The sequence below is a fragment of the Falco rusticolus genome, chromosome 3 (assembly GCF_015220075.1).
Source record: "Falco rusticolus isolate bFalRus1 chromosome 3, bFalRus1.pri, whole genome shotgun sequence".
Lineage (NCBI taxonomy): Eukaryota > Metazoa > Chordata > Aves > Falconiformes > Falconidae > Falco > Falco rusticolus.
In genome coordinates this window covers 98,198,253-98,214,103 of record NC_051189.1, presented here as the reverse complement: position 1 = coordinate 98,214,103, position 15,851 = coordinate 98,198,253, and the positions used below count along the sequence as shown (strand labels likewise).

Genomic DNA, 15,851 nt, shown 5'->3' with positions numbered 1-15,851 from the left:
CTTTGTGGGTTTTAGAATCATTTAGGTTGGAAAGGACCTCTCAGCTCATCAAGTCCAACTGTTAACCCAGCACTGCCAAGGCCACCACTAAACCACATCCCTAAGCATCACATCTGTGTGTTTTTCAAACGCTTCCAGGGACGGTGACTCCATCACCTCCCCGGGCAGCCTGTTCCAGTGCTTGACCACCCTTTCAGGGAAGAAATTTTTCCTAATATCGCTCTTGTATGGATACTACTGCAATTTTTAAAAATTAGAAAATTATGAGCTCTCAAAACCCTCTCTTGCCGTGACCTTTTCTTGGCAGCTATTAAAAAATGCTGGGAAGGCACAATTGCCATATAGTGTATCGTAACTCACCAAGACCAGAAGGTAAGGAAAAGCCGTGGGGCTTTTCAGAGTGTTGCAGCCCTTGAGTTGCAGGTGGGTCTGATGATTTTAGCACAGCAGGTCCCATGCTACACCCTGTTGCAAGTCTCAATATTGCTTGTAGCAACTGGTGCTTCAAGATCAGTTGACGGAAGGCTGTAGCCGGCGGGCCGGTGCAAGCTTCTGTTTGTGTATATTTTCACTCCTGGCCGGGACTGCAGCCATGAGGTTCGAGCACCTCCACCCTCTGTGTGCATACCGTACAGTTACTCTGAGGATACTCTGCAGATACACGCAGCCTGACGAGCACCTGCTATCCATGCACTTTACAAGGTGTGCTATGTCCCTTTGAGAAAAGCGGCCGCTAGTGATCGGCGGAAACACGTTCACTGCCTTTCTTAAAGCTTCCCAGGACAGCAAGAGGCATCTTGGGGAAGTGCGAGCGGCTCCGTACCGCGCTGCGGGCTGACATCGCCGTGGACCGGCGCGGCGGCGGCCGAGGCCTGGCGGGACCCGGGGCGGCCTCAGCGGGGCGGGCGGGGCGGCCTCCAGCTCCCGCAGCACCGCAGCTCGCCCGCAGGGGGCGCCCGGCCGCCCCCGCCGCCGCCCGCCTTCCCTCGGCGGCCGCCGGCCTCCCGCAGCCCGGCCGCGGCGGGGATGGCGGCGGAGGACGAGGCGGAGCTGAGCCTGCTGGAGTGCCGGGTGTGCTTCGAGCGGTACGGCCCCGGCGGGCAGCGGCGGCCGCGGAACCTGCCCTGCGGGCACGTCCTCTGCCGGGGCTGCGTCGAGGCCCTGAGCGGCCCCGAGCGGCGGCGGCTGGAGTGCCCGTTCTGCCGGCGGGCCTGCGGCCCCGCCGAGACCAGCGACTGCCTGCCGCTGCTGCAGCTGCTGGAGCTGCTCGGCCCCGCCGCCCGCGGCCCCTCGGCCCTGGGCTGCGGCCCCTCGGCCCCGGGCGGCGGCGGCAGGGCCGGGCCGGCCCCCGCGGGGCTCGGGCTGCGGCTGGCGCTGGGGGGCTGGGGGTCACTGGTGAACCCCACCGGCGTGGCGGCCTGCCGGCGGTCGGGGCGCCTGGCAGTGGCACACGATGGCCAGAAGAGGATCCACGTCTTTGGGCCGAGCGGATCCTGCCTGCAGCGGTTCGGGGAGCGGGGGGACGCGGGCAACGATATCAAGTACCCACTTGATGTGACCATCACGTCGGATGGGCATGTGGTGGTCACCGATGGCGGGGACTGCTCTGTGAAGGCCTTTGATTTTGAGGGAAGGGGGGTCCTGGCTGTCCGGGAAGGTTTCTGTTTACCCTGGGGCTTGGATGCCACCCCTGAGAGTGATATAATCCTGACGGACTCGGAGGCAGGCGCGCTGTACCGCTTGACGGCCGACTTCAAGACGGGGAAATTAAAGAAGTGCCATATGATCCGGTCTCAGCTCATCAGCCCGAGAGGGGTCGCGGTCTCCCAGACCTCGGGTGCTATCGTGGTCATAGAGCATCTGAAAGCTCAAGGACCGAACAGCAGCAGCACCCGAGTGAAGATATTCAGTGCGGAGATGGATCTCATCAGTCAGATGGACAGCTTTGGTCTGAACCTCGTTTTCCCCTCCAAAATATATACTACAGCTGTGGCCTTTGATAAAGAGGGTCGAGTTATAGTAACTGATATCTGTAGCCAAGCGGTAATATGCTTAGGGAAACCTGAGGAGTTTCCCACCTTTAACCCTTTAATTAGCCATGGGCTTTCTTATCCTGTAGGACTGGCTTACATGGCAAACAATTCCCTCGTCGTTTTAGACAGCGGTGATCATTCAATAAAAATATATAGCTCCATCTGATTGGGCTTAGATGCTTACTGCTACAAGTTCAAGCTGCTTTTGGCCATAAAGGACGCAAAGTTCTGGTGTTAGTTGGCATGTAGGGAGGAGGCGTTGTCCGGGCTTTACTTTAGGTGGTACTGCCCTCTGACCAGCGCGCTGTGCTTCCTGCAAAGCTTGCATCGAATCTCTTGCCTGTCTGCAGGAGAAGACTTGGCCGTTGCAGGCTGTAGTCAGCAATGAATCAAACAAATAATTTGGCATTTTAAAACTTCCATACCTTGACAACTAAACGTTTTTGGTACGTTTTGACAAAGACATCTGGAATGGAGTAATCAGAGACCGCCACCTGGGACAGGAAGGGTTGCATCGTTTTTTCACTTTCCCAGCACGTAGTTTTCATTATTCCTCGTTAAGCATAGATACAGTCATGAGGGTGACAGTTTCTGTTTCCACAATTTCTGCAAGAAAAAAGAGACTGGCTTAACGAAATGATTGGAGAAATGGAAGCTTCAGTTCAAGGTTGCCTGCATCTGGCTAAGATCATTGCAATGGAGGAGCTACCACTGCTGAGTGAGTTACGTGAACTGGTGCTCAAAGCCTATTTTTCCCGTACTGGGGAAATGTGCTTCTGGAAGCACTCTTCTCTGTACTAGTTTATTCCCACCTTTATTAGAGTTGTACTGGAGCACTTGGATCTTCCTGCATAATGCACGAGTCGGTGTCTACCTGGGGATAATTTGGTGTGTGGTTACCAGCATGGGCAGCTTTCCCTAAAAGCCCCTTCAAGTATTTGTGTTTATATCACAAGTACTTAACGCCAATATAAAATTGAGTTGGCTGTGCTGCTAACACAGCTATGCTTGGGAGGTTTCCAGTACTGCCTCTGTCTTGTCATTAATATGGTACTTTTGTGCCCCAAACTCCAAGATTCAACTGAAAATTGAAATGTTGGTGAGAAGTAATAGGGAAAGGGGGACGTAAGCCTCATTTTTTTTCCTATAGCTTCCAAATGAGTTTTTGTTGATTGTGAATACACAGCACATTTAGATCAGTTATATTTTTTGCAGACAGTTTCACTGTGGACATGACTTCTCTTGCCTTATTACACAATGGAAATTAAGGTATCTCTACCATGTGTGTGTGTGTGTGTGTATGAATTATTTTGAGAAGGATTTAACACCCCCACTAGAAGTCACTGCGGCACTTTTAGGCATTTACCTGCTGCTAAAACGATTGCTTAAGTGATTCAGCATTAAAAGGAATTTAGATGTAAATGCTGTCTGAGGTAGTGACAAGTAGATTAAAATGGCATAAAACCTTTGGGGTCATTTATTTTGTTTGGTCACTGAAATCATTACTACTAACTCACATAATTTGAAATTCACAGGTGATCTTTCTATCAGTAAACTTTCAATCTGGCTTTTGGTCTGACTTCAGGGCATTTAATAACTGCATGTATTGCTGCGCCGGTGATTTACCAAATGCTTACTTTAAACTGGCCCAGTTTAGCCCTCTAATTCAGAAAATGTATTAATCTGTCTTATGTTAACATGTATATAAACAAACAAATTATCAAATGTGGCTGTTTGTAAAGGTTAATTGAACAGTGACCTGCCAATAAAGTGTGATTTGCTTACTCCTATGTTGAATGATTTAGTGAACACTACTCATACCTTATTATCATGGGTTTCTCTGTTACAATCCGATTTCTCTGTTGCAGTTGCCCTGCAGGTGGTTTCTTTTTTTATTTGGAAATACCCCACTAAAGTTCTTGTAGGGTCATTTGTTGCTATTGAAAATAGACGGATCTGCAAATTTAGTCTTTTTGAGCTTTCTCTACTGCCAGGCCACACAGTAAGTGCCTTTGGTCAGACCAGAATTACTCCTTGTGTTGTACACCGCTCCTTACAGTAGGAGGTGTACACCCCTGAGCAGGAGCCCTCTTGAGCAGGCAGGAAGGAAATTTACTCAGAGAAGCAGCCCCCTGGATTATATATTCCTTTCTAGGTGCCAAGGAGATGTCTGTCTTTGAGGGATATAAAAACAGTTAGATAACACTTCCTTTGGGGACTGCTGTGTTTCAAAATGCATGCAATACCATCAATGCTATATTCATGCATAATTAATAGTATATCGCAATAGCACTTCCTCTGAACCATAGGCTGTGAGCTTTCATCCTTTATGTGCACTAGGATCTTGGTTTTGCTGCTGAGCTCATGGATGGGCAAATTTCCTAGCACCTGGGAACGTAGGCAACCTTCCAGCAGCTGAAACGCTGATTTTTAAATATTTCACTCATGCTGTTTTAAAATCTACAGAAACTCCCATTGTTCTCCATTCTGCCTCTGTCTCCTTTGGTATATGACTAGAAATCACTTGATGTTTGGGCATCTAAGCAAAATAAACTTTGTGCCTTTATTCCACCTAGTTTGCTGTATGCCATCCCCTGCCTGTAGTCTCTGCTTTACCTACCTACTGAAAGCAAATACAGACTTTTTCTGTGATTGATGCAGCTGGTTTACTACAAAGATTGATGCTTAGTGTTGTACAACACTGCATCAAAGAAACAATTACATTCTGTCTTAATTTTTTTGATGCAGGTGCCTAAATTGAGAAGCCATAAAGAACTGTATAAAACCATGTATTAAAAATTGAGTTCTTCAGTGTACAAGGGAAAATGCAGCAAACCTGAAATCTTTCATCACACAAGAGAATTTAAGAGGTAATGAGAGGCAGAGATCCACCGATATGACAGAGATCCACCAATATGCTGATAAGCTAAAAAGCCTTTAACATTTTTACTTATTCTTGGCTCTTCCTTTATGCATATGTGCACATTTCCTCTATACCTGCTGTACATACCCATTGCCTTCAGGCTGATACCTTAATGCTGTCTGCTTTTCAAAGGCCAAGGGGATGTGTACTGCTCCTATCCATCTGCAAATCTGTTGGAATTTAGTCACAGATTTCCACAGAACAAAAACTTGTGTTCTGAGAGAGGGATGGCAAAGGATGTGGTGCCCATACTTGAACAGATGTCATTAGGTAGGTGATGCTTTCGGGGGTCTGACTGGGTGTGTTCAAAACGGGAATAGCTAGATGTGTGCTTACTTTTTAGAAAAGAACTGTGGCCATTTCATCTAGAAAGTAATGTGGAACTGTGGCTAGTTTCTTCAGTGATACTGACTGTTGCGTTTATTTAAAAAAAACAATAAAAAAAAGGAACCTAGCTAAACTTCTACACCTCATGCTTTAACAATCTGGATTAAACACAAAGAAATATAATGGACAGTATTCCCCTAATGCCACCTCTTCAGCCCCTGCTATAGATTGGTACGTCTGTTACACACACACTGCAATTCCTATGTGGTGTATTTTTAAGCACTGATGTCAGGTTGCTATCGTTGCATATAAATATACCAGGGTATGTTGACAGAGTTTAGGAGTAAAGGAGGCAAGAGGAGTTTCAGAAATGTGTATTGAAATTGTGTTCTGTAACATACATATTTTTCTGTTTTGCTTGTGAAGAAAATAATTTTAGATTAAGACTATACTCAATTTTCAGATCGATGAATAAAAAGAAGAAAGAAATACAGGAAACAAAAAAAAGGTAAAATATACTTAATTTTGGCCGTTGTCTGTTTTGACCATCTGTCTGTTCCCTCCAGCCACTTTGCTGCGCTCATCAGCTGGATGTTTATATTTTCACAAAGCATGGAGTAACACCACTGTAGCATTTTTTGATTTCAGGTGTAAGGATATCTCCTGTAATGGCCAGCCCCCAAACCAGTAAGAGTTTAATAGAGCAGGGTCCATCAAAGTTACGGCCTCGGATACAGGAGATCTTTCCTTTCTGGAAGGGTTGACAGGGGTAAAGCAGCAGCTTTCTCCCCTGGGACCATGGGTTATAGTGCTGTTGCACCCTGCACTAGAGGAATTTGCCTTTCTTTCTTTCTCTTCAGTCTCCAGGGTGTTTTTCTGACTCTTCTCAGAGGCCCATCCTTACAGTTTGCAAGTCACCTGCGAGTCACAGGTTGCCTCCACAGGAGTATAATAAAACCAAAGCAAAAATGCACAGATTTTGCAAATGGGTTCTGAAACCTCACACTTCCTTCAGACATCTCAGGAGAAGTGACAGATCAGACAGCAGCAAGAGCCTAAGGCCTAGTCCCTGTGTAGACAGTTTAAATTTACCGATAATAGGATTTTCTCCCCTCGTTACCTTCAGTCCCCCTCTAAGTACACCAGAAGCCTCTGTATAGAATCCACTGTCCTACTCTGTAAAAGTCTGGTGGGAAATGACTCATAAGAGGTGGCTTTTTCTGACTTTCTTGTCAGGTCTATCATGCATTTCTTGATCAGCCCTGTCCAGCCCCAGCAATTGCTGTTTGAGTTGCCATCTCACCTGATGCAGCAGGCTCTCTTGGTTTGGCTAACTGTGTCCAAAAGTGCTTCCATCTGAACAGAGGATCTTCCAGGCGGAAAGTATAAGCCCCCAGCAACAGGGGGGCTTTCTCCCAGCCTTGCCTACTTGTTTTAAGTTGATGTGAAAGCTGCAGAGCCAGCATGAAGGCACAAACTTGGCTCCAGAAACAGAGTAGAGGTTACCTTCTGAAATAGGTACGTACAGAGTTTGAAATTGCTGAAAGAATTCAAAATTTGTCATGTCATATATGCAGTCACTGACCGTAAAGAGGAGCGGGCCAGGCAGACCTGAAATAAGGTATCGGTCTGTCTCGCCATGCAATACCCAGCCATCACCAGGCAGAAGGCTGGCTCAGCCCCACTGGAGAGGAGCTGAGAATGTATACTGTCTGCGTGATTCCTCTTCGGTAAACCCTTCATGCTACTGAATGCAATGGGGAATTATTACCTGCATATAAAAATTCCAAATGTACAAAACATGTAAACCTTTAAGTACATTAAACCAAAGACCTACTCAGCATTTTCCCCTTTGCCATGCACTGCAGTCTGGGGGGCAAGAATATTCACCAGTTCTGTGTTTCTCCATTGAAGCAGGCATTGACCATGCCTCCATTTCACATTACATTTTCAACGTCATTATGGCAACCAAATGTGTTAATAATAACATGTTTATATTTGATACTGTTACATAAACATATATGCTTTCTCTAGAGTGCTTCCTTTAGTATAACCTGTCTGATTCTCCTGGATGGTTTCAAAGCTATCTCATACTGGGGAGGTTTGCAGTGAGCAGATCATGTGTTGCACTTACGCCTCTTTCTCGCCACTGCTTTCCAAGAGATTTACAGATAATTTTGAATTGGTGCTCCAACCTCTCTTTGAGGCAAATGCATTATAAATGTCCTGGCCCTGCAGCTGCAGACAGGAGAGCTGAGAATCAAGGGGAGCCTTTGGCAGACTTAAGACTACAACTCAGACTTCCCATTACAAGTCTGGTGCCTTAATAAAGCAGGGAGAGTCTGTGTTTAATTATCCTCTTGTCTGGGAGTTGCCCTCCTGATTTTGGAAGAAGTTTTGACTTTTTACTGTTGATCTTCTTGTTACTAATTCTTTTGGTGTTTCCTACAAATCATGGGAATTAATAATTTTCTAGACCACAGTGTATTCCTAGGCAATTGCTCCAGTGTGCTCCATGAAGGTGTGTGGTTTCAGAGTTTTGAAATGCTCTGTAAGGAGGTGTACTACTGCTGCGAAGCCCCACGGCAGGGATCAAGGTACTCATTTCATGTTGAGGGTAGAAAGAAGGAGAAGAGATCACTCTGAAAAGGAGAAAAAAGTAATGAAAGGTGTCTGTGGCTTAAGCAGAGGGTGAACTTCACCAAATCAGAGCACAGAGCACACCCATCGTTCCAGTAAAGGGAATGCATTCTTAAGAGGTGAAGCATTTCAGCTTGGAAAATGAACAAGATGATAAGGGCTGCTGCCTTTTGATTAGTATTGACCTCTGGCAGGGGGATAACCTACATTTGAATAGATTTGCCAGCCACAGTTGGGGACTTTTCAGATGCTAATCCTTAGAAGAGCTATTTATTACTTTCAGCTCTGTATTTGCAGGAAAAATCTGTGGGAAATGAAGATCTGGAGCAAACTAAGCACTTCAAGGAAGTATGCTCCCTATACTTGAATGAATACATATATAGCATTTTTCTAAAGATCTCTTTTAATGTAGGCAAATTTTGCTCTTTTTTCACAGGTAAGCACTATATGAGCAGTGAGCTCAGGTGAGAACAAATCCTGCTTTCATGGACTATGTTGTTTTTTAAGCCAGGAAACTATTGCTAGTCAGAAGATTCTGTAAACCATTTTAAATACTCTAAATATGGTTATATACTTTGTAATTAATAAAGAGTAGGTAATTTTAAGCAGGATATAGGATTACAGAGATAAAATTATAGCTGGGAAAATGAAATAATTTATTTTGAGAAAACTGTGAAGATAAAAAGAAAAAAAAAAGATGTCCCTTATCAAAGCTTGGTTTTAGAACTTCTAATACAAAGATGATCTTGAAAGAACTATCACATCTACATAATCACAGAAGGAGGTAACTCATTTACTGATTTTTATTCCAAATATGAAAGATAAAACCCATATGGAAGTATTAATGCTCATGCTTGCATGATTTCCTGAATAATATGGATTGTGGAATTCAACCAGTATTAACCAGTATGTCTTTTACTATCACAGACTAGGGAGCTAACATGAGAAGAAATATAGTGTCATTAAAGATATGCTTTATAAGAAACCTATCAAAAAAAGTCAGACAGATTAAGTATTAAAAATGTATAATCATCTTCATCTGAAAAGCATGTGCCTGGCTCCCTCATTTGTCATTGTCCTTAATTAGGTAGGAAATAGGGCTCTTCAGTGAGTTCTGCACCAACGTCCACTCAACTTACAGCGTGATATTATGGAGCCAGAAGTATTTCAAATACATGTCTTAGTTCTTTTCTATCCTTATTATTCCTTGAAGTGACTTGTTTGAGTTGCGGCATGCTCTGTCATGAATAGTTTATCTGTGCAGTCATGAGTACTGTAGATGGAATTGGCCATATAAATAAACGCCACAGGACTGGGCTTGAAGTCAGGGAGATTCAGGCTAGTGCAGAGGTTTGCCCTGGAGAAGTCTTAGCGGCAGACTTTATGGTGACAATTTCTGGGAATGCTGCTTTCTTTCTTTTACATGCTGAAAGCCCTGTGCATGTTTGGAATATATTATAGCTAATTATGATTTGCAACATCAGAAATCTTTTGTGAAACAAATGTAATGTAATGGTTTAGCTTTTCTTATTTATTCTTTCATAACATACTGAACCTTTGCCTGGTTCCTAAAGGTCCATCAGACTCAGTGGAGCAGTACCACAATTCCCTTTTGGGATGTGCTGTTGCTCAGTAACCAGCAATCTGGGGCAAGACTCACTCTGGACTGGCATCACCAGTGGAGACCTTATACCCGACCTGCTCTTGCAGATCCTGAAGAGGAGGTCATGGGTTTTAGGCAACAAATTGTGAAAGTTATAGTGTCTTCACTGTGGTAGGGATGACAGTGTAGGCTTTAGGTCCCAAGAAGACTATGTGAAAGGATTTCTAAGGTTGCAGGGTAGGTAACCACTTTTTATTTCATTTCAGATGGAGGAATTCTGGACGACGTGAAGAGCACACTGGTTTTTCCCTAGTATGGCAAAGTGGAACTGAAGTTGCTCCAGGCGTAAGACTAGAGCTGCAGTCCTATTTATCATTTATTTTGTGACATTCATAAAGCTGCTCAGTATTTGGATGGTGTTATCATTAAATGCAGCTGATATTATTCTTCTTATACTTCCACTGTGTCAGTGTTACTGAGATAAAAACCCAAACCAGCCATTTAGAAAGAGTACCTTGGAGGTAGAAGGTCTTTCTTGTATCTCTTTCACTGGAGAAATAAAAGCCATGCAACTGAATTATTTTCAGACATCTGTACTGAGTGATGGACTTTCACCCTTTTGCTTGTGTTGAACTTAAATCTCAAATCAGTTTTCTTGACAATAAGCCTAAATGCTTGATTTCTGGAATTCAACCACACTGTTCCTATTTGTCCCTTTTGCACAATCCTCATCCTTCCCAGTTGGTTGCTTAGTCCATTCCAGAACTGTATTTCTCATTAGCTGTTGTTCAGTCAAACCGTGTGGTGTGTATGTGCATTCACACCACTCTTATTTCAGAAGAAAGATTAATTCCCCCAGAGGTTCTGTCTGGTTTTGTTTTGCTGTGTTGCTTTTCTAAAACAACGTTTCATCTTTACTGTCAGATTAAGGGGAGGAAACCTCAGATCACAATATGAATGGTGGGAAAGGACTTAAATCATTCAGGGGATGCGTTTGGGAGACAGGCATGTGAGCCTTATTACAGGAGAGAAAACGGTGAAAGACTGTACAATTTAAACTGTGTGTGGACTAACAGCTGCAGGAACCCTTCTCCCCAGCTCCCCCTGTGCAGCTCCATTTTTAATAGTGGCTGTGGGAGAAACAGGATCACAAGTCACTAACTCGCAAGTTGCTGGCTTTTTTTGTGGTTCTCTGCAATGACAGCAGGCTGGTCCCAGTGATCCAGAGGTCCTACTGTACTGGATTTTGTGGATGACTCCTGTAACTGTTCTGAGTTTCCCTGTCAAATGCTGGTGAAGACAAACTACAAGAAGCTTGGAAGCCTGTGTGGGCCATCAGTTCCTCTAATTTTTGCCATGAATCAGAGAAGTTGAAATTTGAAATGACATGACAACAAAGGGCACCCAGTGGTTGCACTGGTTGACAGTCTTAAATCTAAAAATGAGAGTATGACCTGTTGCTGATAATTGTTTTGTTGTTGATTATATTTGGTATGTTTTCTTCAGGCTGGGGAGAACTAGGAGAAGGAGGGGTTGGGTGTTTTGTTATCTAAATAAAAGATCCTGAGCCTTGTTAATGCACCTTAATTAGCACCTTCAGCACTTGTTTCCACCTTATACAGGAACTGATGAAACCTGTTGAACTGAATGCGAATCTTCCTGTAGACTTCAATAGGCAGCAGATGGACCCAAGATCTGTGCTGAGCTGACTTCCCCATGTCTTAACAAATGCAGTTCCACCTCCTCTTCCAAGGCTTTGCCTCACTCAGCTTCCTTACGCGCTGACCTCCCAGTGCGTACTGTTCTCCTTTCTAATCTATTTCAAGCAAGAGTTTATTTTCTTATCCACACATTAGAAAGATAACGCATGTTTGGCTAGAGCGCATATTTGCAGGCATCACTAAAAAGTAATTGCGCAAGGAGAAATTTTGGCTTGGCCAGCATGGTGACTAGCTCAGCTTACTTAGTAAGCAAGCTTGGTGGATGCACTCCTCCCTCCCCACCCTCCTCCTCCTCCCAGGGGCAGAGCTCAGGTTCCAAGTCTCACGCAGGGAAGCCAGCAAAGTTCAGCTGATCTCTGAAAGCAGAAAGTAAACCAACAAGGGGACTGTGAGTGCAGAAGGGTTAATAGGAATGCTGCACTTCTGCTCAGAGACGCTTCGGCCACTAATCAGGCTGTTTATATTTATAGCTTTCCCATTCATCCCTACAAAAAGCAGCCTCTGAAACCAGAGCCTGAGCATTGCTGTATGTTAGACAGACTGGGTGTAGTAGCTGATTGCTAACAGAAGAGACTCAAAGACTGCAGACTCACTTCTGCTACCTGTCCTAAGGCACATGCCTACACTTAGCAGATGCATAATAATTAGCGATGCTCTGGGCAGTGTTTGTGAGCCCTCTCCCTGCTCACAAGGGCCTTTAGTCTCGATTTGGGACTCATAGTCACAAGAGAACTGCAGGGTTGTGCTGGAGTGCCGCTTGCATACCAGACATTCCTTATCAGAAAAATGAAGAGGGGTGAGAGCTTTCTGGGTAGGGGGAAGAATGGGAGGGTTGTCATTTCCTTCAGTCCACTGGGGCCTGCCTACTGATTTAAATTGTAAATAATGTTACAAACCAGCTGTGGTGGTTGGTTCTTTCTTAGAAGAAGCATCTGATTTCTACTAATATATAGTAAAAAAAAAAAAAGAGGAAAAATTTACCAGTCTCTGCTAATTTAACATTAATCCCTTTTCATAACGTAATAGTTATATTAACTGCAGGTAGGTGATGTCAGTTCCCTTGGGACACTGTGATCTTACTTTTTTAAGGGCACAAAACTGTTTTCTTTCCCTTCCCTTTCCACTACCATAAAACTGTCTAGTAGCGTGTGTTTGGTAGGGTCAGAAGGACAGTTCCCTGCTATTGTGGCATCTAATACAATCAATTCGCTCTTAAAGTTAGCTAGGTTTAGTCCTCTGGTCTTCATTCTATTCATTCCTCTGGGGGTAGAAGTCAGCTCATTTCCAGCCTGAGTGTGTTTCAAGACAGAATCATGGAAGGTTTGAGGTTGGCAGGGACCTCTGGAGGTCATCTGGTCCACCCCCCTGACGTGGGCTCCACAGGACCATGCCCAGACAGCTTTTGAGGATCCCCAAGGATGGAGCCTCCACCACCTCTCTGGCAACCTGTACCAGTGCTCAGTCACCCACAGTGAAAACGTGTTGCCTGATGTTCAGGGGGAATTTCGGCTTGTGCCCACTGCCTCTGGTCCTGTCACTGGGCACCACTGAAAAGAGCCTGGCTCTGCCCTCTTTGCCCCCTCCCTTCAGGTATTTATACACATTGATAAGATCTCCCCCCTCGAGCCTTCTCTTCTCCAGGTGGGACAGCCCCAGCTCTCTCAGTCTTTCCTCACAGGAGAGATGTGCCCATCCCTTAATCATCTTTGTGGCCCTTCACTGGTCTCACTCCAGTAAGCCCATGTCTTTCTTCTACTGGGGAGCCCAGAACGGGACCCAGCGCTCCAGATGGGGCTCACTGGTGCTTAGTAGGGGTGAAGGATCACCTCCTTTGACCTGCTGGCAGCTTTCTTTCTAAGGCAGCCCACAATAAAAGAGCTGCATGAAAAGACAGTTTACACCCATTTGTTCTTGTGCTAATGTTTTCCTTGAACTTGAGTAGCACCATGCTTTTAACTGGCCTGAAAGGAAGCATAAACAACCATATCCCCCCTCAGTCTTCATTTTGCTAGACTAAACAAACCGAACATCTCTAGTCTGCCGGTTTGATAATATTCACCACTCTCCAGTCCTCCCAGAAACAGTTTTCTGGGTCTGTTCCAGTTTGAACTCCTCTTCCCTAAATGCTGTACTGCGTTTTCCAGGTGAAGTCTCAGCAATGCTTTCTATGATGTGATCCATACCTCCTCACTGAAGTGACAACAGCCCCAACTACACCTGTTTTTGTTAGGGTATCACTTGGTTGTGAACCCAGGCTGAATACCCACAGCCCTGCTCTCCCCAGTATAAACACATTTAGGAAGGCACTTGAGTCGGGGGTGTGGTGTTTCCTGAGGTGAAAAAGGGATGACATACAGATAATTAACATCAATAGCAACAAAAATGTAAATAAACTTGCCAGTTTATAATTTCTTTCCCTGACAGCTAAGGAATGTGAGCTACATAACACACAACAAGCTGTTGGAGGAGGACAGAACTGTTGCCTGTATCTGAGGGTACAACTGCAGGGGTGTCACATTCCCTGCCATAAACCAAATCCCTCCTGAGATGACAAAAAGGTTCACTTTGGATTCAGTAAAACATTCAGTCAGACTTCCAGAGTATAGGGAAATGTATCTGAGCAATATAAAGGATTATTCTTGCTACTGTTTCCCCCCTTTTTTTTTGCTTCCCACCAGTTTCTTGGCTATAGCTGCATTAGTCTGCTTCTAAGCTGATTTATTTCTATTAATATGAGTTTTCATCTGTAGGTAGCAATGACCATTAAAGTTCCCACAGTAATTTGACACTTTCTTCCTGCTGAGTGACAGGAGATGGGGAACAGAGCTCCCTGCCTCAGGTTCTTCAGTGAGCGGAATGAAGGGATTATCCTCTGCAGAATGGTCATCCAGTTAAAAGTAGCTAAAATTGAGCAGCTCCTCTCACAGACTGGGTTAGTCTCAGCCACTGTGCTCAATATTGGGCTGCAGTTTCTAGAAGACAATTGCAATTTTGTATCAGAGGCAGGGAGAAAACGTGGGATCTGATCAGTGAAATTGCATTTGGGTTCCCCCCCCCGCCCCCTCCACCACAGCAAGGAACGTTTCAGCTTGATGGAGATGCCATCGTGTGGGGATGTTGGCAGTAATTGTTCACCTCTGAGCCCAGAGCAGATTTACTCTCAGGCACCCAGGGTGGATCCTAGCAGAGCTGAGGACCCCATCCAGGTAAAGCCAAAGAGATCATTCAAAACACGTAAGTTAGCCTGCAAGAACAGATTTAGTCTATCCACCACTGAAACAGCCTGTAAGCCAACTGCTCAGAGCTGGGGTAGGTTTAAACTGCCGTGCCTGCAACACACCATGCAGGAATCCTGAAGAAACATTATCCTGCCTGAGCAATGCTGCTCAAAGCTACATGAGGCAGCTGGCAGCTATGAGCAGTGTTGCTCAGGCAGGATAATATTTAGGTGCATACATTCTGTATTTATTCCTAACGCTGACAATTAAAACTACTTTTCTTTCTGAATGTCAGAAAAAGAGCAGCGTTGCTCAGGCAGGATAATGTTTAGGTGCATATATTCTGCATTTATTCTGAACGCTGGCAATTAAAACTACTTATTTCCTTTCTGAGTGTTCAGAAGAGCATTTGTCACCACAGCCCCTTTCTGGGCCCAGAGTGTTGCCATAAATATGCTGGACATAAAGGATGATTTTCATGCCTCCAGCACAGCTTTAGAGACAGTCAAAACAGATCTTCGATAAGACAGAGGTGGCAAACATCCAGTCTGACTAACATCCAGCTTGAATTTGGAGCAAAAAGGAAATGGAAAAGCAGCCTGAAGAGTGCCCTTAGCTAAGCCATGGGGTAAAGCCCTGCTCTCATGGACTCTGTTATAAATCCAATGTACCTGTCCAGTGGGGTCACTCGAAAAGCCTAGTGATGGCTGTGAGACAGAAATTTGGTTCCCAGTGTATAATCAGGCAGGCGCTTGCTTCCCTAGGTGCTCTCTCAATGCATTTTATTCAGTGAAAAATGCAAGTTTGTGTGCATTTGTGTCCTGTCACAAATATTAATTAATATTTTAACCCACCCCTCCAATATGAAATATTTTTCCCTTCTAGAATGTCCAGACCTCCTTCCTACATGCTAAATGCCACTTTAAAAAAGCCAAATTATTATCCATTCTTCTTTTTCACTAACACCACTGGAAGATTTATCAATTCTTTTGTTAGAGCTATGATTTCTTCCTACACTTTTTTGTAATCTAAGGATATACATATTAGATTATTAACCTTAAAACTATCTGTTGGTTTCATTATACAGCATGTGTTGATTTTACCTCTTTCTTTCAGACTGGATGATGCTGTAATGTGTTTGGGTTAAAAATAAAGTTTTGTTTCCTCTGTTAATTCTAATTTTTAAAAATGCTCAGTAAAAAATTGGAAACCCAAAGAAAACTTTAATTTTGGTCAATCTTATAAAATATGTGCCTAGGGTTAGACTTAGTAGTAAAAACTTTCACTGTAAGCATCTTTTGAACTTCAGGTGCTGTAAAATTAAACATTTTGTCTTTCTTTTGACACTTTCAACACCAAAAAAACCCCAGTGCTTTGCTTCCCATG

The 15,851-nt window shown here is 44.4% G+C and overlaps 1 protein-coding gene across 1 annotated transcript; it reads left to right on the top strand.

The window, feature by feature from the left end:
- Positions 1-976: 976 nt before the first annotated feature.
- Positions 977-3,823, top strand: NHLRC1 (NHL repeat containing E3 ubiquitin protein ligase 1). Its single transcript, XM_037381830.1, has one exon. It carries the CDS (start codon positions 1,027-1,029, stop codon positions 2,197-2,199), a length of 1,173 nt encoding a protein of 390 aa, XP_037237727.1. The 5' UTR covers positions 977-1,026; the 3' UTR covers positions 2,200-3,823.
- Positions 3,824-15,851: the final 12,028 nt, after the last annotated feature.